The sequence below is a fragment of the Alosa sapidissima genome, chromosome 14 (assembly GCF_018492685.1).
Source record: "Alosa sapidissima isolate fAloSap1 chromosome 14, fAloSap1.pri, whole genome shotgun sequence".
In the NCBI taxonomy this organism is placed as follows: domain Eukaryota; kingdom Metazoa; phylum Chordata; class Actinopteri; order Clupeiformes; family Clupeidae; genus Alosa; species Alosa sapidissima.
The window spans coordinates 5,067,559-5,093,808 of NC_055970.1; the positions used below are offsets into that span (position 1 = coordinate 5,067,559).

At 43.6% G+C, this 26,250-nt stretch overlaps 1 protein-coding gene across 1 annotated transcript; it reads left to right on the top strand.

The window, feature by feature from the left end:
• On the top strand, positions 1–25,251 carry LOC121681765 (helicase with zinc finger domain 2-like). Its single transcript, XM_042061686.1, has 14 exons — positions 1–324; positions 5,752–8,875; positions 9,001–9,092; positions 9,409–9,549; positions 10,375–10,548; positions 13,446–13,596; positions 19,344–19,460; positions 19,564–19,756; positions 19,908–20,042; positions 20,601–20,813; positions 21,004–21,160; positions 21,577–21,750; positions 24,413–24,510; positions 25,110–25,251. Exons 2-14 carry the CDS (start codon positions 5,763–5,765, stop codon positions 25,143–25,145), a joined length of 4,794 nt encoding a protein of 1,597 aa, XP_041917620.1. The 5' UTR covers positions 1–324; positions 5,752–5,762; the 3' UTR covers positions 25,146–25,251.
• The last annotated feature ends 999 nt before the right edge of the window (positions 25,252–26,250 follow it).

Sequence of the window (26,250 nt, forward strand, 5' to 3'; positions counted from 1 at the left end):
GTAGGAGTGTCTTTCATAGGTGCATAGGTGTGTGGTTTAAGGTCAGTTATTAACCCAAAATAAAATATGTCATCAGTGAAGGTGGAGTGCCATTGTTGATTGAAACTGCTAACCAGGTGTATTTAAAGGCTGGACTGTAGCCGTGTTCATTGGTTAAGAGCAGATTCTTTCTCCTGAGAGATGCTCTACAGAGATTAGTCTGTCAGCGTTTCCATGCACTGGAACATTTGAGCAATGAATACTCCAATGAAAAGGCTGATTATTCCAACCTTCATTTGTGTTTGTTCATTCATCTCCCACTGTTTGCCGGTCATCGCTTGAAAGGTATGTGACTCCACGGCATGTATTTTCTGACATTCTTACCATCCACACTACTTTACCAGTACTGTACATGTCCTCTTGTCCTGTTGACATTGTAGTAAATATGACCTCTAATGTGATCTTGTAGTATCATCATATATTCCTAAATGGTCACTTTACTGGTATCATTCAAACACTACAGGTCTCTAGGTCAGTTTATAAGAACAGATAAAACTGACAAGAATCAAGTTTCACTAAGGCATTGAAAAATTAATCCGACCATACAGATCGATTTGTAAATAACTGAGGTTCTGTTTCATTTCATCTGAACTGACAAGAACCAGTCAGTCCTGTTGTTTCTGTTGCTTAGCAACCCTGCATGGGCTCATAGCAGATGTGGACTCGAGTCACATGACTTGGACTCGAGTCAGACTCGAGTCATGATTTTAATGACTTCAGACTTGACTTGATAAAATTCGGCATGACTTGCGACTCGACTTGGACTTGAATACTATTCACTCGAGACTTGACTCGGACTTTGCCTCTTTGACTTGTGACGACTTGACATGTCTCGAGTCAAAAACTAAATTTCCTGATCGTGGACCAGTCACCCCAGAGATGCTTTCCCTCCGCGTCTAAAAAAAAAAAAAAATAGCGGAGACAAGCGGCCAGTCCAGAGCTCAGTGCTGCCGCTACCCCCACATGCGTTACGCACTGTGTGTAGGGCACCAAGAGACAGAGAAACGACCAACATTTAGCTAATAACTAGTAGCTTTACTGCAAACTGATTTGCACTCTTGTTAGAGAACGTTTACAATGTCAAAATGCACCAACAGCATGTTACATAAAGATGATACTTTTTCGAGTCCTCTCCATTAAGATCCAACTTGAACTTATGCTAGCCTACTCCATTTAATTGAGAACCCCATCTAAGCACGCACGAGAGGGAGAGAAAACGAGTGGCAGGTTCCAGCTGGCTTGTCATTGTTGATGATGATTGATATTTTCTTTTAAATATAAGAAACGTATAAAAGGAAATCATGAAGGCAACAAATACGAGATTAGGGGAAATTGCGGATTTATCCGGTTCTCACTACTGTTATAAACTATGAGATCCAGGTCACTATGACATAGGCTGCACTCACTGTGATTTGGAAAGTGGACAAGAATATGAAGAGTTGTCTTTGCCTTTGTTTAATGGAAATGGTGAGTCTTGAAGTAGGCCTATTCAATAATTTGTTTACATGAAGCACATTGATATGCCGATTGAAACGCATTCCACTCAGCTAGCTAGGTGGCTACTGGCTACCAGGCTCATAATTCACATTTAATTGCAAACAGAAAATGTCAAGCAAGCATCATGTCATACATGCATCTATTTCCAAAGGAATGAAAGCTGTTTGTGCCAACTTAATATAATGCTTATCATTGTTAATATTGTGCTATTCATGTGGCACAAACAATGTTTGAGTTTGTGGACTAGCCATAGGAATGGAGCTGGTAAAAAAGATCATTATGAGAATGTGTGGACAGTGGCACACAATGGGCTTAAAGTGACAGTGCACCATTTACAAATGAGATAAACGGCATCACATGTGTAGTATTTCTTAAGAAATGAATACTTTGAAACAAAATTACTGTGTCATTATTATCTTTTAAATAATATAAAAGTGTTGACCTTGGCTTCCCTTATGAGTCGCCACTGGCAGACAGCCTAATAAATTGTTTGCAGGCAAATCTGTGGCCTAGCGCAGTGAAATGCCATCAGTCAAATTATTACTCATCCTTACAGTGGGCTCCGAAATTTGGAAAAACAATATTTGTATTTGTCATGTAGCTATCCGTTTTGTACAGATTACTCAGGTATGCACATGTGTATATTGTATGCGCATGCATATATCGTAAAAGATTTCAAGACCGAAACATTGAACATATTTTAATCTGTATTTATAAAAAAAAATTCTGTGGATTAGATTTAAATTTATGATCGATAGTCTAATAATGCCATTATTAAGTGAAGAGTACCTGATGACTTGTTCAGGACTTGAAAAAGATTGGGACTTGGACTTGGACTCGACTTGGCTTTGATGAGACTTGGACTCGACTTGCCCTTCTCTGTATTTACTTGGGACTTGACTTGGACTTGAGTGCTAAGACTTGGGACTTACTTGTGACATGCCAAACAGTGACTTGGTCCCACCTCTGGCTCATAGTTTCTGTGTGTCACTGTAGGAAAATAGCTTGATGCTGTTTAATAACAGTTTCTTAAACAACATTGTATACTGTATATCATTGTACAGTCAGAGCAGAACTGAGTGTGGTAACACTGATTGTGATTGAGGTTGGCGTCGACCGGCACAAATCACACATTAATAAGATGAAACTAGAGAACCAATATGGCAAAAATGAAGCATACTGTAGCGTTAGTTCATGCAGGCCACGGAGTCACGCCCAGCAACTTGGCTAACTGCTCAGCTGACTACCCAGCTGATTACTCCCTCTTACATTGGTGGACATCATTCAGGGCGCCCTTTTTAGGCTGCTGTAGCCTGCCACACCATAATGTGTGACTTACAAATTGAAATGACAAACCAACGTGTATTGATGGCATACTTTGTACTCTGACAATCAGTCATGCGATGAAATGTCACACACAGATGTCTTTTGACACTCCCTTAGGAGTGTCTTACACAGGTAGGTGTGTGGTTTAAGGTCAGTTATTAACCCAAACTAAAACGTGTCATCAATGAAAGTGGAGTGCCATTGTTGATTGAAACTGCTGGTGTATTGAAAGGTTGGACTGTAGCTGTATTCATTGGTTAAGAGCACATTGTGTTTTTGTTTAATTCATATATATTTTATTGAGGTGCTGGCATTGACATTGATGTTTGGTCTGTTCTGAGGGTTTATCTTGCAGGGGGCTCCCAGAACAGAGCCATACTGCCAAATGAAACATTATGCATTACAAATAGCAATCAACCATCTGGACCAAGTCCTGACTGAACAATTAAACATACATAGATACAGCTCTACAATTATGAGATATAAAATAGGCAAACATTTCAGGAAAGTTTTCCAGACAGATTAGACTGATCAAGAATTCAAATCCAGTGTGTTCTCTGGTGTTTTTTGTTAATGTACTATCTGTTTACTTTGCATGCACAGTTCTTGAGTTGGATATGTGGTGGTCATTACTTTGTTATGTATAACTTCTAGCCTACTGAATAAGATGCAAATTATCTTTGCTGAATTAGTACCCCTTACAGTTTACCTCTTGGTTAGATATGCTTTTAGAGAGCAAATATACCTTCATATAATATCTTAGTTTTGTGAACTTCATGTGTACATCAGTTACATTTATGTGTGCAAATACGAAATCACTGGAGATGTCTGAAAATCTTTGCATTCAAATATAATTTACATTTTTAAAGGAACATGACACCGTTTATGGCATTGGGTTTTTCACTGTCTCTCCTAGAGTTAGATAAGTAAGCAAAAAAAATTACGCCTTGGCCTCCGTATTCACAACGAGAGCGCAGATATTGTCCGTACTGTGGCGAGTGAGACAAGGTACTCATGTGTTGCGTGAAATTTCTGCACCCATTCATTGTTAATACGGAGACCACAAGAAGTAATTAGAGATTTTTTTTTTGTTGGTTCACTTTTACTCACGACATGCTATCTGGCAACGAGAGATTCACTACTGGGCGCTGCCGGACTAAGACAATGCATGCACGGAGACAAAAATATTTTTGCTCACTTATCTAACTCTAGGGGAGTCGGTGAATAACCCAATTTCATGAAACGGTGGCATGTTACTGTAACGTCGGCGCAAAAGACAGTGCTAGCGTTCTCCCGCGCAGGGCATCCTGGGATACGAGAGCGAACATTTGGGGGGTTTATGTCTTTATATCTCCTTAGTTTTGAGTGTAATGTTAGCGTCTTTATTGTAACATGTTTCCCTTTTAGTTCAACCTCGTGTGTGATCCTTTTTGTGTGGGGGGTTGCGTCCTCCCCTGTATGTGTAGTGTGTGTGTCTGTTTGACCTGCTCCGTGTGTATTGTGTTCTGTATCTTGATGTGTCTTGGTCTTGGTCTGTGTGCTCTCGTTCTCAGCTAATAAACCTTTTGAATGGACAACTGTGTGTCGCTATCAAATCGTTACATTACTTTAAAGGCATACAGTCAGTTCTATTGCCTTCACATTGTAAAACTATTGCATCACAATTAACAAATTTTCACACAGATCTCTGTTTCCCGAGGTCACCAAGTACTGTCTCTGAGTACGGTGGGGGCACAATTTTAAAAATGCTCCCAGAGTGCAGCACTGTAGCTGCCTGGTTGCTCTAGCTATTGGCTGCAGTAACTCGAACTCAGTAGCACCGATTTTTTTCGGAACGACAGTACTTGGTGATCTCCAGAAAGAGAGATCTATATCTCCTTTAAGGCACTTTATCAAAGTTCTTTTAGGCAAGTCCTGTCTCTCGGCGGCCATATTGCAACGCATTTTGGGCACTTATCGGGCATCTATTTCGAGCAGAACTGCGTGTGCCCAAGTCTTCAAAACACCAACCTCACTCAGGGGGCGAGATGACAACAATTGTTTGGTACAATATATTCACAACACATCACGTAATTGGCACAATGTCACATGTCGACTTGGCCACAGAAGCAGAGATATAGTGGTAAAATAAGAGTTGGGTAAACTATGAATTCTGTGATCTCGGTGAGGTGGGCTGTGCCATGCTGTATCCGATTTTTTTAAAAAGGCATTCAGAACATGTTTGATGATGGTGGAGGTTATTGTCCAGTGTTTAGGATCCATTTAATAACACTGGTATTGTTATAGAGTGTTGATGAGTGTACATATTGTGAATGTGGATAAGATTTTTGAAAATCAAAAGTTGCAATTGGTAAAAAAAACTTTTTTGAGAGGTGGATAAACTATGTTTACTTGCGTTTAGCCTCCACTACATCCCTGCGTAAAGGGGCGGGATATGTGTAGACAACTGCCATATCAGCGTTACGAACTAAACTCATGCCTTTCTATGGAGGATTTTTTGATTGCTGTTTCTTCTCATTAGAAAGTTTCTTGGGCTGGGCTGTACAAAGAAAGTGCTAATACCGACACTTCTATTAACACTTCTCCTCCCCTGTGTTTGCGTGATACTCCCATAAATGCCCTACCATAAATGCATATGCATCAGTAAGAAAAGCACAGATAGCCATTCTACACTCCAGTGACACGCAAAATGCGATTTGATCCACATGCGATCAGTTTTGTACATACGATGCCATGTTCTAAGGTGCAAAAAGTGTCAGAAAGAGGCAGTAATTTGGCAGTAATTCTCAGTACATCTAGGCCTCTGACTTTATCCTTGTTATAATATGTATAAGTGTGTGTGTGTGTGTGTGTGTGTGTGTAATTGTACCTATGCTTCTATTCTTTCAGAAACTCTGAACATGGAGCGGTTAAGACCAAGCACATGTGATGCTTCCTCTGATGAGGATGAGGATGTCCGCCAAGGAGATATGCAAAAACTCCTGACAACAAAACCTCATGATTACAAACGCTGTAAGTTGGTCATAGAACGACATGATAAAGGACATGCCATTCCTTTTGATGAGCCAACTCTGCCCATTAGAATCAATGGCCGTGATCATCTCTGCAGATCCTTCTCTGGGGAAACCGTGTGTGTGGAGATATTAAGTAGAGAGGGAGATATAAGAACTGGAAGGGTGGAAGGAGTAATGGAGAGAAAGTCTTTCCCCTTCTTCATCTGCAAGATGGTCGAGGGTGATCCAAGCTTGATGACCCCAATCAGAAAACCTATGATGACAAGGATATATATACCACAGTTAAAAAGACCCAACACTGTAAAGAACAGAGGACGGGTTCAAACGAAGCTTGCGGACACAAATCCAAATGATCTCTTTCTTGTGAAAGTTCTGAAATGGAAAAGTAAATGTTTTTATCCACTTGGAGAAGTTACCAAAGTCTTACCACCAGAGAGCGAGGAGCTGAATAATGCACTGGACATTGAGTATGGCCTTGGAGGCAAGCCTCCATCCTTAAAACCAAGGCACACCAAATCTGACACCACTGAGAGGAAGGATTTCTGTGATTGCCTTACCTTCACCATAGATTCCCCTGGAGCTGAGGACCTGGATGATGCCATTAGTGTGACTGACCTGGGAGAAACCTTTCAGATTGCAGTTCACATAACAGATGTGGCCAGCTGTGTTCCAAAGGGCAGTGAAGCTGATAAATTTGCAAGAGATCGAGGAGAGACATTTTATGGAGAAGATAAAACATCTCACATGTTTGACAGAGATCTTAGCTTTAATCACTTAAGTTTGCTTCAGGGAAAGAAACGGAATGCCATTTCCCTGCTGGTGTCTGTAAGTAAGCAAACACATGAAATAGTCTCAAGTGATTTTGCTCTGTCCAGGATACAATCAGGTTATCAGCTTTCATACCAAGATGCAGAAAAATACATCCAGAACCACCTTTCCAGGGCACCTGAGCCTCTTCAATTCTCATCTGTTGAGCACTGTGTGGTTGTAGCTTATCGCTTTTCTGAGATGCACAGAGTGTCAAGGCTTGCTGGAGGAGTGAGTCGAGTACAATGTGACAGAGACAGATCACACTGTATGGTGGAGGAACTGATGAACATGTACAACAGCGAGGTTGCTAACTATCTCACCTCTTCTCCACTGACTCGAGACCTCACCCCACTGAGGTGCCACGGTCCACCTGACCCTGAGCCTCTACTCATCTTTAGTAAGAAATATCAGACTTTAATACCCCTCTCTCCTTTCCTGTCTCAACTCATTGTTACAGAGGAATCGGACCATGAGTTGAATATAGGCAATCTGGAAGGATCAGAAGATAGCAGGGACGATGAGGAGGAGGACTCTGGAGAAGATGAAGGTGAAAGTAAAGAGGTGGAGAGTGTTGAGAGTGACCACCAGGAAGAGAATGATGAGAACAGTCATAGTTATGAAAGTGACCAAGAGGAATTGGATAATACTAACATTGCAAACTTTGACACCAACAACCAACCATTGCTTCCACAGGAGTTTGAGGTCTTTAATGGTGTTGTAAAGAAACTGGAAGAAGCAATAAGGAACAGAGACCAATTCACTCTACTGAAACTTATGGCCTCTGATCATATCCACCCAACTCTGATCTCTGTGGAGAGAGAATTCAGAGAACTGCTTAGCCAGGCTGAGATTCTGCGATCTTGTTCCACTCCGAAGTCTAGAATGGGCCACTTTGACCTGCAACTAGATTCCTACACCAGGGCCTCTGACCCCATGAGGCGATATGTTGACATCATCCTGCAGAGGCTTTTGCACTGTGTTCTTTGTGGAGAGATTCGAGATACGGGCTATACACAGGCTGAGATTGACCAGTTCTGTGCTCTACATGATTTTGACCAGGCTTCAGACTACACCCTACATGTGAAAATGCTAACTCAACTAAACAAACAGTGTGCTGTACATATGGCTTTTGTCCATACACTGCACAAAGGTGGCCATAATTTCTGGTTCTCTTTTCCTCTTACTTCAACATTAGGGGATCTGTCCATCCTGTACAGACATTTAAAAGTAGTGGATCAGCCAGAGTACAACAAGGAGCAAAATACCATGACACTACACTGGAAGAGAAGAGTGTACTCCTTCACAAATACAGAAAAGAATCCAGTCAAGACACTGGGCAGCAAATACACCACTTGCACTGCTGTGGATACCTGGCAAAAGATGATGAGTGCTGTGCAAAATCAGAATTGGGATGAAGCTGAACAATGTCTGGACACCATAAGGGCAGATTCAAAGGCTGGTGAAAATGAGAGAATGAATGCTGAAACAGATGAACACCACTTCAAAAAGCTCTCTCTGGAACTCAGGTTGGGGAAGGTCCTTCCAGTACAAATTGGAATGGGCCCAGGTCGAACTCCTGAAGTACACCTGATAAACCTCAGCCCAGAGTTTGAGGTCTGTTTGGAGCACTCAAAAAGACCCACCACATGCTTCTCAAAATTGGCGCTTTATCCATCAAAGTCAGTATATGAAGACTACAAGGAGTACCAGAAGATATGGACACCTCTTTGCAAAATGGATACTGCTCACAATGCCTTAGAGGAGAACAACAGTGTCATACTGGAGGGTGTGGAATTAACATGGACATCAGCGGAACAGAATGACTTGAAGGGGTATTTTCGTATCTCGGAGACCAAGAAAAAACTGTGGGCCATAGAGTTTGATCTTACAGACTGTTTCCTGTGCATCCGACTCCGGAACCAAGATGCAGAGGCAGATCGTGAAGGGGGCAAGAGTGAGCAATTTGTGGAATTTTCTCTGCAAGATCCACTGCCTTTCACATGGGTAGCTCACGGTGTGGCCTCTAGACCAAAAAAGAAGAAAAAGAAAGAGAGAGATGATCCAAAGCCAACTCATGTCCAAGTAAATTTTTACATCAATCATCACTCTATGAATTATACCCCACCACAGGTCTTTCACAAAAATACAAAATTCACAGTGGAGGTTATTCCCAAAAAAATCCCTTATGTGTAAGTAATCCCATAAAGTGGGTTTTGCCTTTGATGTACAGTATAGTGAAATTTTTGTATTTCCAAAATCACCATTGATAGGTGAGTGTGAGCTTTACAGCAATTTTACTGTGATGTGATTGCAGACTTCAAGAAAATGCCGTTGCCAACTTGAAATGTGCCAATCATCTGGTACAAAGTATTGCTGTTGGTGATTCATTAATCCACTCCAGTAACAGTAAGTAAATTGAGGGTTATTGTATGGTAATCTAATAGGCTTGTGTATATAATTACCCCATGAAAGACTGAAGTCAAGTTAAATTTGTTTGTTTATGTCTTGGTGTTGCGGGTATGCTGGCGACTACGCCGCTCCGTCCAGCATCTTTTGTCTTTTGTGTCAATGTCTTATGTCCTATTTAAATTCAAATTGTCAATGCAACTAACCACATAGAAATTAAATGGAAGAGATGCTCAATGCCAGTCAGATGGCCAATGCTCAAATGTTCCATCATGGGTGTCAAATCTCAGTTTGTGTTTGTTGTGGTTTTCTGCAGTCATACAAGTGGCAGCTAAAAGTAGCATGGCACTTGCTGCCGAAGGTCAAAAACTGGGCTTGCCCTCTCTGAACCCCAGTCAAATGAATGCAGTAAAGGAGGCTCTGCAGAGACCATTCACACTTATCCAAGGCCCTCCAGGTACAAAGATGCAGGTGCATCATCTGTACACCCACATAAATATCAACATGTGGTTGCATGCCAGTTAAACCAGGGAACTACAGTGGCAAGAAAAAGTATGTGAACCCATACTAAAGTTGACTAAAAATTTGGAAAATGATCTTAATGCCTTAATTAACAAAATGAGGAAAAAAAACAACATTTAAAGACACCAATTTTCTTTGTGAATGAATAATGCATCATAAATAAATAAATACATAAATAAATATTTTTCTTTAAAATACAGGTGCTCATAACTATACATACCCCTATGTTAAATTCCCATAGAGGCAGACAGATTTTTATTTTTAAAGACCAGTTATTTCATGGATCCAGGATACTATGCATCCTGATAAAGTTCCCTTGGCCTTTGGAATTAAATGCAAATCAATGCTAATCAAACCAGCTAATAGGTTAACTGAAATGAAACCAAGTCAGTCTCTACAGTAGGTCTGGAGAAGGGTATGTGATCATAGGGGCTATTTTAATTCCAAAGGCCAAGGGAACTTTATCAGGATGCATAGTATCCTGAATCCATGAAATAACTGGAAATAACTTTTTTAATTAAGGTATTAAGGTAAATTTCCAAAATATCTCTTTTTAGTCAACATTTGAATGGGTTCACATACTTTTTCTTGCCACTGTAGTTCCCTGGCAGACCCATTGCAAAATTATATTAGCAAAATAAACGGTCGATCTACATTGGTAAATACTATAGTTGATCTATTTCTGTTATGAAAGGGATGTACTTTCCAACTTCAACCAACCACAAGTATATCTGTGTTTATACTTGGTTGAAATCCACAGGGACTGGAAAAACAGTGGTTGGAGTCCACATTGTTCATCAATTTTTCCAGAGGAACCAACAAGATGACATGTTTACATCAAATTCTGAGACAGACTCAAACACTGATAGTCCACCGAAGAAGAGAGCTATCCTATACTGTGGGCCCTCCAACAAGTCGGTGGACATTGTAGCTGGTAGGTTGTGTCCTTTAAATTTAATTATTTATAATTATCTTATTTATTTTTTAAAATAGATGTTCAACTGTATATTTGACAATGTAAGACCCCGCCACTTTGTGTCAGGGCCCTGTTTGACTGTTGGGACTTATATTTCTGATATTTTATTAATATCTAATAACTATGTAACCCACAGGGAAAATAAATATTAGGATATGAAGTTAAATAGATAAATAGATAAGTTAATAAATATCTTAAATATGTAAAACTACATTCAATATTTAAATAGTTGTTGAGAACTTTCAAGAGTTTATTTGTAGGCACTCTAATTACAGCCAATCACAGTTCATACAGGGGTCCCCGGGTTTTTGAGTGGTGCACGAGCGTTGAAATAATAAGACTTAAGAATAAGATAATAATAAGGGAGTAACCTTAGTCAGGCTGACTAAAGGTGAAAGGATCCAGATGTGAGAGATAATTTTGTAAATAAGCTATTTTGTTTTGGTATGCCAGTTGTCTATTCGGGAACTGTGTGTAATGAGTTTGTTTGTTTTGTAATAGTGTACAGACAAACGTCTCATAAGTTAAGAGCTATAGTCGTGTGTGAGATAAGTGGCGTTGCTAGCAAGCTAAGTAAGCTATGATAGCCAGTTAACGAGTTCGGTTAAGTGTCTGCTGTTCGCTCGACGACGGTGAAGGAAAAACAGATAGCGGTTTAGGCTACCGTGTGCCTTATACCTCCTCTGGCAACGCTGGACGTCTCGCTCTCACTCCCTCTTGGTTGGATGTTTTCCCCCCGCTGCTGAACTGTCACTGCCTCGGGTCTGTGGAGCCTCATTGCCGGCGCGAGCTAACGTTTTGGAGGTATCGTAACCCTTTTTGTTTTCAGGCTCAGCTGAGTGAAGCGGCTAGTCTGTTTGTAGCCTTACCGAGCACAAGCAACGACACAGGCCTGCAACGATAACTCCTCGATACCGTGCGGGATTGTGTGTGTGTGTGAAAGACAGAGTGTATGTGTGGGCCCACATTGTGGTTGTCTTATGTGATGTTCAAATTGGTTGCCGTTGACTGGCCTTAAGCCAGGCTAAGGGGTTTAGCATTGAATTGACATATATATATATATTATTACTCATACTGTAGTGTTTCTAACTAAACTTAGGCTATTTATCCATACTTCACTATTTCTAAACATAAATCTATTTAATCATACTGTAGTACTTCTAAACCTAACCTTGCTTAATCATATTGTGTTATTTATAAACTAAATCTTCTAACTCCGCTGTGTATCTAAAGATATTTTACAGAAGTGATTTAACTAAGCGTTAAAAGTATTGACACAAAAAAGTAAGGAGAGATCCACCTTAACAGAACTCAGGCCTTACCTTAAGTGAAACTACAGGTAAATGGCGTTACAACTATGATAACTATAATAACTAGTGCTGGGCGGTATGACCAAAAATGTATATCACGGTATTTTTCTAAATTCTTACGGTTTCACGGTATATGACGGTATTTTTTTCCCCCATGCATAATCAGATGTTCAGCATTTTCTACAGGGGAGAGAGGGATTGCTGCAGTACATTGACTAAGGATGGTCTATTTTACTGTTATGATGTAGAATAACTCCACACTAGTGGTAATGCAGTTTTGCATGGCCCCAGAAAATGATGCTGTTTACAAAGAGCCACTCATGATTCTAATGAAGAATCTAATCAGAATGCAAAGACAATTGCAGTCAAAATACCTAACTTTTACTGTGCAAATTCCACAAACATCTTGTAGCCTATTAAACCAATACAAAAAGTAGTGCAACTTTATACTTTTTTGAAAATTATACAATTTAAAGTGAAACCTCTCTGCTAATATGCTTACTCTGTCAAATAGGCCTATCAGAAACATGCCTTGTTATTGTGCGGTTTACATGACGTTAGTGGTAGGCTAACGTTAACTTGATGTGGATGTCTTGTTAGCCTGCTATGAGCTTCGGTTCGGTTCGCTAGGCAAAACATTAACAAAAAAGTTCGTTTTGGTGCACTGATGACAGTCAGGATAATTTCTAACTAGCCAGCTAGTATTGCTCAGTGCATGTCTATAACATGCTTTACTTGCTACCTGGATAATTTCAGCGAATATTCTTAAAGTGAGATGAATGATACTCTCATTAAACTTCACTGTGTTCGGTGGGTTGCTAACTAACGACATCACCTACTAGCCAGCTAGTTACAGCTGTTGAACAATCTCAATAGAATTTTCGTGAAGGTAAATCCCTTTCAATGCAGTATCCCTTAACGTTTTTCCTAAACTAAAGAAACAATTTAAGGTATTCTGTGCAACACCCTTAAATAAACCCCTTATCTAAGGAGAAATTAAGCCTTAAGGGTCATACTTCAGGGGAAAAACTTCAGGTGTTAGTGTTTACCCTCACTATGCCACACAGTGGCACCAAAGTCCCGTCTGAAACACTGTCGCGCAGCGTTCCAAACGTTGTGTAATCAAATACACCGGTATGGCGGTATATTAAAAATTCATATCAACGAAAATATACACCGGTATACGGTGTGAACCGGTATACCGCCCAGCACTAATAATAACTAATAACTTTCAGATGTCTCAGCTTACCCCCCAAATGGGACAAATAGAAACTCAACATCACTTTTTATGGGAACCAATATTTTGGGTTAGTGTAAGTCTATTTGAGGATTAGTCTATTTGATTCAGATACACTATCAAGGTTTCAACTGATGACACATCCTAAATTTGTGTTTTATTATAGACTTAAGTAAAGGATATCCTTATAGATAGACTTGCGTTAAAAAAATGGCTCAGCCTATTCTGCTCTCTACCCATATTGTGTGTAAAAGTTTGGAAGTTGTCATAGAGTGCCATAATTCATGTGCTTTAATATGCCTTTGCAGAGCAGCTTCTGAAACTGCACAAAAAGGGGGTTCTGAAACCTATGCGGGTACACAGTGAGCAGATGGAGATGCTGGAGTTTCCGTACCCTGGCAGTGAACTGAAGCTGTGCAAGAAATCACATCGGGAAGAGAAGCCCAAAGGGGAACTCAGGTTTGAACATTTGATTTGCTATCTGGAAATAAGGATCTGTTTCGACCTCACTCTGACCGTCACTACGGTCTAAAAAAGGAATGATCACCTTCGTTCTGCCGATCACCGAGACCATATGTCAACAAAGTCATGCCCATGACCTCCGGAAGCAGAACGACTCGAGCTTGTAAATAGCGGAGATTGCTCCCGGTTCAGTCTCTCACCTTGATCTCATCTGAGACCTGTGAGATGTGAGTAAGTACTTTCACTGCTTTCTTGCTTTTTGACTGTGTTCGTTAGTCTGCATGCGGCAGTAACCTGTGTTTTTTCGGGAAACTTCGTTTAACTTTGTTTAACTTGTTGACACCTTTCCTGAGTTCACCCCACACCGCACGGCGGAGGGGCTAGTGTGAGCCTGCTGCCTGTGTTCGCGCACTGCTGCGGGCCGCCGTTTCAGTGTTATTTTCCCTTTTGTGTGTGCCAGGTTTCGGGGTTGTTTTTTGTTAACTACTGTGTACCTTATCTGGCTGTTCGCGGCTAGTGGGGCTTGGTGTGAGCCTGCTGGGTGCGTTTCTCGCACCAGCGTGGGCCACTGTTATTATTTCTGTTTACTGCTCTGGCAGCCGGAACCTGTGTGGGCCTGCTTAGGCGCTACTGTTACTGTGTGCTTCTTGATAGTTTTGTTGTTGTGTGCTAGGCTACTAGAAAAGGTAAGTTTAGCTGTTTGTGCCTGCTAGGTGCAGTCTTGCACGAGGTGCGGGCTGCTGTGTGTCTCTTTGCCAGTTGTCCACTAGTGTACGTCGGCACGTGCGTTCACGCACTGGTGGCCGCCTTCTTTGTACATCTGTTTATACCCCGTTGCCGCTGTCCGCAGCTAGCTGGGCCAGTGTGAGCATGCTAAGCGTGTCCGCACGCTGCTTCAGGCCACCCGTGTACTGGTATTACACCACTGGTGTATCTCTCTTTACGGGCTGCTGCTTGCATACCCAGTGCGTTGAACGGCCAAGGTAAGTGTATTGTATTGCATTGTATTGCATTGTGTTTTCTGTGATAGGCTATGGCGGCACACTACTGCAGAGTCTGCAGGGCCACGATGGCCCCCAATGACGGGCATAGAGAGTGTCCCGCTTGCCTTAGGGCCGCCCACCTCCTGGTGGATGTCGACAGCCCCTGCAGCGCAGCCTGTGACCTTCTTAGGCTGCGCTGGGCTGACCAGGCATGTAGACACGTGCGTGAGGGCAGACGGGACAGGCGGCGCTCACCCGACCGACCGTCCCACTCTCATAGGCATGGCCGTAAGCATACGCACAAGCGTAAATGGGACCAGCAACATGAGTCCCCTTCCAGGCATGGTCAGGTGGAGGTCCCTGGACCTGCTAAACGCCCGGCTCCAGCTGTGAGTGGCATGGAGTCGCTTCAGATTCTCTCAGCTCTCCAGGCTCTGGCTAGGAGGATGGACTGGCTGAAGGGTCTCCAGGGCACGTTATCCTCTTCTCTGCCCCCTGGCCAGGACGGTCTCTCCTCATCCAGGCCTGAGAGCCATGGTGCGGATGTTGATCTGGGTGATGTGGATGTGCTGTCACTCCATGCCCCTCGCTCTACGATTGATGACGTAAGCGGGGACGGCCTCCTGGAGGAGCTACATTCAGCCATGGTGGAGCCAACGGATGAATCCACGGTGCCGGGGGAGGTCCCTGTCGGCTCCTTGATGTCACGGGTGTTGAGTGCCTCTAAGATCCTGGGTCTTCAGGCCCCTATGCCGGACATGGCTTCCCTTGGGGGCGTCTGGGAAGGCGTCTCGCACAATAGCCCACCACCCTGTATACCCGTGGCAGAGGATTAGACGAAGGTGCTGCGGACGGCATGGGGTAAGTCGCTACAGCGCCCCCAATTAAATCCAGGTTGTCGTCAGCTGGCAAAGGCTACCTATCCGGCCGACTCAGGGCTCGGGGATATGCCACCGGTCGAGCAGTCCATCGCCGCCTGGACTTCCCTGGGGCCTGCCAATGCATCTCCCAATCCACGCTGCCCGCGTAAGGAGTGTGCCAAGACGGACCGTCTCATCACTCACTGCTTTGACGCATCAGCACGGGCAGCCCGTATGGGCAACGCCCTGGCTATCACTCTGGCGGCTCTGCGAAAAACGATGAGCCCGGAGGACCATGATGCAAGGGCCCTGGTGGATGCCGCACTGTCAGCCCACTCCCAGCTGACGCGTGATGTGGGGAGTGCTATGGCCTCTGCGGTGCTGTGCCGTAGACAGGTGTGGCTTGCCCAAACCTCTCTCCCTGATGCCATCAGGACAGACCTGTTAGGTCTCCCCGTGGTGCCTGGGCATGTGTTCCATCCAGACTCCCAGGAGGTGCTGGACAGAGTGGAACAGGCTGGCGCTTCTAGAGAAACTGGTCAGCGTGTGTGCCACAGGCGGGCTCCGGTTCCCCACAGGGCAGCATCAGGTAAGTATGGGCGGTGGCAGCCCGCCCGAACACCACAGGTGAGTATCAACTATGCTGCCCTGCGGGACCGGCGCTTTCGTGCACCAGACCAGAGCCCAGCCCCAACTCCCTGGTCCAGAGGACAGCGAAGACCTCAACGGGGCACAGGCAGAGGTGCAGGCCGCGGTGGCGGTTCTGCCTAGGGATCCGGGGCTGCCCGTCGATTGCCCTTCCCAGCTGTCCAGGACCTCCTCGGTAGGGATTGTGCCAGACTCTTGGGTTGTGGCTAAGGTGACTCACGGTTACCGCCTACAGTTTCGATGGCGGCCCCCTACATTTTCAGGGGTCAAGATGACGTCTGTGAAAGACCCCCTTTTAAATTCTGTGCTTGTCAAGGAGGTCCAGGAGTTGCTTCTGAAAGGGGCCATCTGGGTTTTATGCCAAATATTTTATTGTGCCCAAAAAAGATGGAGGTTACCGGCCGGTCCTTGACCTCAGGCCCTTGAACCAATACCTCAAGGTGCTGTCATTCAGAATGGTCCACACACTGGAATAGTGATTCGGTCCATCCAGGAAGGGGAGTGGTTTACGTCTGGCTAATTTGACGACTGGCTAATTTGTGCCCCATCTCAGGTGCAGGTGGTGCACGACACCGAAGCAGTTCTGACCCATATCCAGGCCCTGGGTTTCACGGTCAACTGGAAAAAAAGCAATTTGCAGCCCCGCCAGCAGGCGGATTTCCTTGGTGTCCTCCTCGACTCGGTCAGCATGACGGCGTCTCTCACTCCACAGAGGGCAGACAGCTTGACCGAGGCTCTGACAGGCTTTCGGCTGGGCAGACTGGTCACCGCCCACAAAGTCCAGAGGCTGTTGGGCTTAATGGCCGCGGCAGCTGCGGTGCTGCCATTGGGCCTGCTGAAGGCACGCCCCCTGCAGTGTTCGTTCAATGCCTTTCAGCTCCACCCGAGAGACGACAGGCATGTGAAGTTGCGGGTGTCTCCTGCTTGCATCTGAGCCCTGCGTCCTTGGAGGGACAGGAGGTTCTTACTCCAAGGGCTTCCACTGGGGGGCCTTCCCTTGGGAGGCAAGTCATCTCGACAGACGCTTCTCTGACAGGCTGGGGAGCTGTCTGGGAAGGGCTGTCAGCGAGGGGTGTGTTTGGCTCTCTCCTGGACGTCAGAGCACATCAACGTCCTCGAGCTGAAGGCCATCCATCTCGCCCTGCAGAGGTTCCTGCCAGGGTTGCGAAGCCAACATGTTCTGGTGAGGTCAGACAGCACCTCGGCGGTGTATCATGTCAATCACCAAGGCGGCACGAGGTCCCGGCGGTGCCTCCAGGTGGCGGAGGAGTTGCTGTCATGGGCATGGCCACGTCTGTCTCAGTGAGGGCAGTGCACATTCCAAGCGTGGAGAACAGGGCGGCCGACATTCTCTCCAGGACCGGGCCACTCCCGGGGGAATGGAGATTGAACCCAGAGGTGGTCAGCCAGGTCTGGGCTCAGTATGGGACTGCGCAAGTGGACCTGTTTGCGTCGGCGGAAACGACTCACTGCCCAGAGTGGTACTCTCTCGTGGGACAGGGAGGCAGTTTGGGCCTGGATGCTCTGTCACAAGACTGGCTAACAGGCTTGTACGCTTTTCTTCCATCCCCTCTTGTACCTCAGGTCCTGCGGAGGATCAGGGAGGGCCGACACACAGTTCTGCTGGTTGCTCCACGGTGGCCGGCGAGGCCTTGGTTCCCCGACCTTCTCCGGCTCCTGCAGGGTCAGCCATGGCAGTTACCCTGCCGGGCGGATCTTCTGTCCCAAGCAGACGGGCAGATCTGGCATCCGAATCCAGGTGCCCTGCGCCTGTAGGTTTGGCCCCTGCAGAGTCCGTCATTGAACAGCTAGCTGAGTCTGTGCGGGAGACTCTGAACAACGCCAGGGCTCCTTCTACTAGTGCTTGCTATGCACTCAGGTGGAGGATCTTTTCGGATTGGTGTGCCAGCTTGGGTCTTGAGCCAGCGGTTTGCCCTGTGCCACAAGTTTTGCGCTTCTTGCAGTCCTATTTGGATCAAGGCAAGGCGGTCAGTACTGTGAAGGTTTATGCCTCGGCCATTTCAGCCTTTCACCAGGGTGCGGATAACAGACCCTTGGGTAGGCATCCACTGATTGGTCAGTTTTCAAAAGGGGCTCGCCGGTTGCGTCCAGTTCGCACTTTTGCGGGCACCAAACTGGGATTTGCCCACTGTTTTGATGTCACTTACTGAAGGCCTGTATGAGCCCATTTTAGATGCAGATCTGCGATCTTTGTCTCTTAAAACTTGCTTTGTTCGGCCAAGCGCGTCAGGGAGCTGTGCGCCCTCTCCGTCAGCGAAGACTGCCTGAGGTGGCAGGCAGGGGGCACTGGCGTGTCACTTTGGCCTAATCCAGCCTTCCTGCCTAAGGTTCTAAATCAGCAGTCTATCAACCAGGTTCTGGAGCTGACGTAATTCCAGCAGTCTGCTGCCCCACAGGCAGAACGCGACAAGTTGCTCACTCTGTGCCCAGTCAGGGCTTTCAGAGCTTATCTGGGCCGTACGCAGTCGTTGAGGAGGGAACACACTCAACTTTTTGTCTGTTATGGAGCGGCGAAGCAGGGGCTACCGCTTTCCAAACAGCGGCGGTCACATTGGCTGGTTGAGGTTATTTCCCATGCCTACCAGGCTCGGGGAATACCAGTCCCTTCGGGTACAAGGGCTCACTCCACCAGGAGTATGGCTACGTCTTGGGCTGCCCTTAAGGGGGTACCAGCAAGCGATATCTGTGCAGCGGCTTCATGGGCGACGCCTTGCACTTTTACCAGGTTTTATAGGGTGGACGTCACTCGCCCAGCTCCGGTTGGCCGTGGCCGAGCGAGGTTTTAATGGTTAGCTTAGAGCTCCTCGCGACTTTTTTGGTATGCGTCATCCCTTTTTTAGACCGTAGTGACGGTCAGAGTGAGCTCGGACCATCCTGAGGCGCTCAAGGTAGGAGACTGAACCGGGAGCAATCTCCGCTATTTACAAGCTCGAGTCGTTCTGCTTCCGGAGGTCATGGGCATGACTTTGTTGACATATGGTCTCGGTGATGGGCAGAACGAAAGTGATCATTCCTTTTTTAGACCGTAGTGACGGTCATCCCTTGGTCTCACAGATCCATAGTTACATGCGTAACTTACGTTTTCACATTTACTCATGAGAAGGGTGACAAGTGAGCTCACCAGGACAATAAACACAGCAACCAGAAACCTGAGCACCCATGCAGTGTTTTTAAATTTAATTCAATCAGTTTAAATGAAAATGTATTCACTGAAGCCTTGAATCATTTGCAGGTCAATCTCTCTGATGTATGAGATAAGAAACTCCAAATCAAATCCATTTTCAGAAAAGATCAACAGATTTGAGGAGAGCATTAAAGATGGATCGTTCACCGAAGATGAAATTCAGGGGTAAGGTTGACTTCAGATAATGAGAGAGCTAATTATAAGAGAGAGCACCAGTCATATAATCATTTGGATTTGTTTACCTGAAATTGTATTTGTTCACAAGCAGATATAAAGACGTCCTGAGAAAGGCTAAGCTGCATGAGTTGCGTAACCAGGATGTCATCTTATGCACATGTGCAGCTGCCTTAAACCCAAACTTCATTAAGGTCATGGATTTCCGACAGATTCTCATTGACGAGTGTGCCATGGCAACAGAGCCGGAGGCCTTCATTCCACTGGTTTCTCATAATCCCAAACAGGTCTGTCTATAATTCAACTCCAAAGGGAAATTCCACAGATACTGTACTTCAACAGAAGATGCACATAAATTTTCACATTTTCAAAGCTGAAATGAACCATGTGAATTTTCCTTGGTATACCAAAAGAATGCTAATGAAAGGTCTTTGCTAGATTGTTCTGCTGGGTGATCATAAGCAACTACGGCCTATTGTTGAATGTCCAGCAGTGAAGGAGATGGGTAAGAAGCGGTCCTTGTTTGAGCGGTACATGGATAAAGCACTGATGCTGGACACACAGTACAGAATGGTATGACACCACACACACACAACAAATATACCACTTTAGTAGCCTGGCGAGCCAGACCCACATTAAAATGTAGGGTCTGGGAACTCACCGTTTGCAGTGCTCAGTCCGCGGGGCGGGATAATCAGTTGTCTTTCAAATTCCCCCTGCACGCAATAGGACGCAATAGGATATTTGTTTTCAAGTAGCAGGGAATTCAAGCCAAACCGTTGCAACTCTGCCATCAATCATTATGTTAAGCCCACCAAACGACTCTATACACGATTTCAATGACCTGATTAAGTTTCGATTTCTGGAGCTCACAAGCCAACGGAGAGTTGCTAGTCCAAAATTAGTTGAAAAGAAAAAAACTTTTCTTCACCAAGGCACTCCAAGGAGAGTTGCTAGACTAGCCCTGGCAGCAAATGTAATTTGCTGCCGCTAGGGGCGCGTCTAGAGTTCTAGGCTACCACTTTAGTACATCTGCTCTCAAAAATGATCACAACAAAATTACTACAAATACTGTACATCATGTAGGTATATAACTGATTTGAACGGTGTTATTTTGTACTTCTTTATCAGCACGAGGGCATCTGTAAATTTCCGTCAGCTATGTTTTATGAGGGTCGTTTGAAGACTGCAGCAAAAAGACAAGTCTGCTACCTGATGACCAAAGAGAAGAAAGCAACTCCCATCCTGTTTGGCCATGTTGATGCAACAGAGGACAGTCTGGTTGTCTCGACAACCACTGGGAATGAAAACTCAAAAGCTAACCCAGAGGAAGCTGCACAAGCGGTAAGGTGCCAAACAGGAAAGAGCTGTATGTAGAACCAAACCTTTAGTATAAAACATGAAATATACAATAACTTTTGACAGCACAGTGGCTGGTATAGTACGTAGATAGTACCTCTGTGAAGCTGTGTGTGATCCTATTTAAATATGAAATATGTCTCTCACAATTTCCTTTGTTTTTCCTGACTGATAGGTCCGGATTGCTGGACTCCTGATAAAAAACTCAAAGATTTCACCAGACAGTATTGCTATTCTAACACCATACAATGCACAGGTGTCTGAAATCACTACACATCTGAAAAGTTCTCACATTGAAAATGTGACTGTATGTACCATCATGAAGAGCCAAGGTGAGGTCAAAATTTGTCTTTCACAATCACACATTTTATATGTAAAATAGAACCTCACTGTAATATGAGAGGGGCAGCCGTGGCCTACTGGTTAGCGCTTCAGACTTGTAACCGGAGGGTTGTCGGCTCGAACCCTGACCAGTAGGAACGGCTGAAGTGCCCTTGAGCAAGGCACCTAACACCTCACTGCTCCCCGAGCGCCGCTGTTGTTGCAGGCAGCTCACTGCGCCGGGATTAGTGTGTGCTTCACCTCACTGTGTGCCGAGTGTGTTTCACTAATTCACGGATTGGGATAAATGCAGAGACCAAATTTCCCTCACAGGATCAAATAAGTATATATAAACTTAAACTTAAAATATACCTGCTCTCTCTCACTGTGTGTGTGTGTGTGTGTGTGTGTGTGTGTGTGTGTGTAGGGAGCGAGTGGCCGTATGTTATCCTCTCTACTGTGCGCTCCTGTGAGCCTTCAGTTCTGAAGACTCGTCCCATACACAGTAAATCCTGGGAGGGGAAGCACATGGGCTTCATCACAGACCCCAACCAGGTGAACGTGGCCATCACGCGGGCCCAGGACGGCCTATGCATTCTAGGTAAACACATTCCCTCACCTGACATGACTCAAAAAAAGTATGTTTGAAGTTGCATGTGTCAGCAATTCAATAATCTCCACTTTTGTGTCTTTGGGACAACACATAAAGTAGGCTACCAGAGCCTATGGATAATTTTGATAAATAGAGGAGTCAGGCGATTTCAGACCCTCACCCCATATCTCGCAATGTTAAAAAAGTGAAACCAAATTACAGCATCCAGATCCTGATCCGGCTTATCATTTAGGGCGACCAAGATTTGGTGATCCTCCATCTTCTCTAAAACTTTACCGTAAATGAGACTACAAATGTTTAATTCCTGTGTGGGACATTAACACATACATACAGATAGATCAAGAATGCAGATCAAAGGTCTGACTGCTGATCCGCCGATACTACAGATAATACAGCAGATTTACAGTCCAACGTATGCGCAGTTGGACAGCATGTGAACCCACGTTTTTGTTGTTTTTGCTAACATAGGTGTCATGTACTGTAGTAGTCCTTGCATAAAGTTGTCTATTCTGTCTACTATTATTTATTTGTACATAAACATCTAAACATCCACTTGTTAGTGAAGAAAATGTGATGTAATTATAGACCTAGGCTACACCTAGCAATTTATTTTTTTCAAAGCAAAATATGAGGTAGCTAAATAGAAAAAGGCTGAAACAGAATCACAATGTCTACCAATCCGTATTCCTGGTGGTAGGTAGGTCCTAGTCTATTTATGAGCCAAAGTAAGATAAACCATTAAAACTAAGAAAAAACATTAAAAGTTGAATTCACTAGTGACAATCACTAAGGTAATCTGATCATTTTTTGGCTGAACAATCATTACGTTTACAGTGTTTCCCCTAGAATTTTTTCCAGCAGCGGTGCTGTTGATCGTAGGAAGCACCCCCCCCCCGACTCCTTAAATGGTGACTTCTGGTGGATTTTGTGAAAGAAATGGACAGATTAAGTTACAAATTATGGCATTATGACATAACCATCAACACAAGCATGATTATTGCAGTACTTGAACAGGATTATTCATGTTTTTCTTTCACCTTTTTCATTTACATTATTAGTATTAGCCACTGTACAACTGTACACTGTAGGCCACTGTACAAACTATTACTATTTAGAATATACAGTGCTGTGCATAAGTTAAGACATTTATATATAATGTATTTATTTACAATACATGATGCATTAAAAAATAATTGATGTCCTATTTTTTTTTTTAATTAAGGCATTAAGACAAAAGGCAAAATATGTTTTTTATTCCTCCCTTTTGTCAATTTCAGCATGGGTGTCTTAACTTTTGCACAGCACTGTATAAACTATATAGACTTCTCTTTCATGCCATTACACTGTATTGGTGCTGTGCAAATCGAATTGAGTGCCTGTCACTTTAATGCCGTGACGGCCCGTGACGCTGGCTTGATTCTCACGGTTTTAAGCTAACTTAGTAGCGTTGTTGTAGCCTGGCCTTGGCCTGTCTACGTACTTCCGGTCGATTTATTTTCCCTACAGTACAGTACTGCGAAGTCAGAGAGTCTGGTTTCCAGGCTAGCGTTGTTGTGCATGGTGCATAAGAATATGTGGATGAAATGAATTAGGTTTCCCATGTAATTTGGTAAAATAAATGGTCAAAAATTCGAAGAAAATCTATCTTGGATTATAGCAGATAAGTGTCTTGTATCATATCTATAATTTTGGTGAGCTCTACGGGAATTACAAACTATCTCAGATGTAAATGCTTGCGTATCCTATTACTCAAATTCAATTAAACCCACCAATAGGCTAGCTAGACCTTAGTTTCACAGCCCATGCACATGTGAGCTAGGCATGTTAGCAATACAGGGCTTAAAACCATTGCCTGCATCACAAACAAAAACGAAACAATGCGTGGATTTATCTGGGAATAGGCTACTGAAGGTAGGGGCGAGCTATCTCGCTGACGTGTTTAATTTGGTTCCTTGGTTAACATAATGTAGGCTACGTTTTTTTGCACAAAATTGCATCTGCTAATAAACTTAAACATAAACACAAACAAAAGTGATCTCCTGTGGAATCCCTGACTGCGCCTTCAACGTTAGCCTACTATTATTTGTTGACATGAAACCTGAACGAACGGCAGCTGTTCCTGAAGTTCACTTGCGTCTATTTTTTTTTTTTTAATTAGGCAATTTTTTTGCAGTGCCGCTTGAATTCCAGGAGCGGCGCTGCGCCGCTGATGAATACATTGTAGGGGAAACACTGTGTTTATAAGCCAATTACTGGATAGCGTGTGTTGAAGAATAATGGTAAAATTGCTGTGGTGAATCTGTTGTGGTAAAACTGTGGCTATACGTGTGGCTCGGCAGCTCTGAAGTCAGATATTATCAATAAATGCAATACCCTTTGCCACCTACTGGAAGATAAGGGTAATAATTACAGAACATTATCTCTAAAATGAACTGTCACACAGGTAGTGACCTAACTGTCACACTAATATGAGTAATACTACTAATGCTAATATTGGTGTTGAAGAATTTTGAAGTAAGTTGACGTAAGGTGAGTTTTTTTTACCTAACTTTGCTATGGAGGGAGAAAAGCCTTAGCCATAGACAGAAAACAATTCACCTCTCTGAGCTTAGAATACTGTGAAGTCACTTCCCCATGTTCAAATCCACAGGTAACCGTCACCTTCTACGCTGCAATAAGCTCTGGGATTGCCTTCTGACACATTACCAAAAGCAAGGCTGTGTGGTGGATCCAGCAAAAGACATACAGGTGCTAGTAGGACCAAGACTTGTAAGCAAAAGATAAAAGTGTGCTTCAGTGACTGTGAGGTGTATATACGGTATACACTAATTTCAAACATTCCAAAAATGCACGTATTGACCCTAGATTTGAATTTTAACATTACTTCTCATTTTGATGAATTTTGGCTTCCATTTTACTTGTTACTGTTAAGTCACAGTTAAACATGAACAAATGCAGTACAGATCTTGTTCCTCAATGTAATTTCATGCGTTCATCTAGCCTACACTCTTTTGATAATAAAAAAATAAATAAATCACTGCTTATACATATTGATGTTCCTTTACAATGATTGTTTACGGTGTTTAAGATAAGAGTTTGTTCAATTGTTACATTTAACTATTATGGTATGACGAAAACTTCATTTATTTAGGAACATATTATAGCCTTATGTAGAAAATACAGCTAAACTATTCTACCATTCTTATATCTGTCCCTCAATATGTTTTTATAAAACCTCTGATGCTCATGAAATATCTTACCTCTTTAAATGGGAAACCAAGTGGCTCAGACCAAATAATACAATGTTTAAGGAAATCAGCAAGAAGGTTTTTTTTGTACTCCAACAGATAAGGAGCACCAAAGGGACCAGTGCATTGGATTGATTGCTTGATTGATTGATTCATTTTCAGTTTGTGTAAATAGAATTATTCAGTGTTGTTTTCAAATGATAACCTTTACTCCAAACAAATAAATAAATATGTAACATAATGTTGTTTCAAATAGTCTCATCGCCTTTCAAAGATATAGAACAACAAAGTGACATTAAAAGAAGTATTAGAAGTATATACCCTTCCCCAAAGACAACCCCTAAACTCTCAACATGTCATTGAGGTGCAAAGAATTCATCTTGTGCATCTGAAATGTTCAAAATTCTAATGCTAAAGTGTCAAAAGACATTGTGGATGCTCCTCCTGATCATGCTCCTGATACAGCATAACAAACATGCAAGATAGTGAAAGGACATTTACAATGTCTTTGTTGTTTGGCTCCTAATACCAATTACAGTTTCCTTGATTGCTTAAATAAGATCACCTAGCATGGTTTCACCAGACTCACTATTTTGTTTCACCTTGTGGAGAGTCTGAGTACTCTTCATTGGGAAATGTTTTGTAATGGGCGTAGACTTTGCGTGAACTTTTAAATGACTGGTCCAACCTAACCAGTCACACTGATCAGGGATTCCTAACGTTAGCCTACTTCTTTCTTTGCCTAACCTTTACTAACTGATAATAAACTAGTCAGGAAACAATGTATTTACTTTTGCGGTATAGATTTACACATTCTTCTGACTGCAATGTTGACATGCGCAGGCGTTGCTGCTACAGTTTACCACCTCCACTTTTGATTTTGAAACTAAGGTCATCCCCTCTCGTCGTGGATTGGCCCACCATCCGGAGAAGGTAAACACATTGAGAGGCAAGACTAGTATCTCAGTGAAATGAAAATGAGTGAAGATACCAGGCAGGCAGGGTCAGGCTAATTATTACCAGGCTTATGAATTATACATTTAAAATTGTAACACCATGTACCAAAGGAGGAAGTAACGTTAGGAATCCCTGATTGATTAGGCTGGACCAATGATTCAAACTTAACACAAAGTTACCATGCTAGTGTTGGAAACGTATCCCAATTGTGAGTTTCCAGACTCAAGTTTTAACCAGGCTATCCATTTATAGCAATCTGTCTGCTCTTATTGTTCAGTCAGAA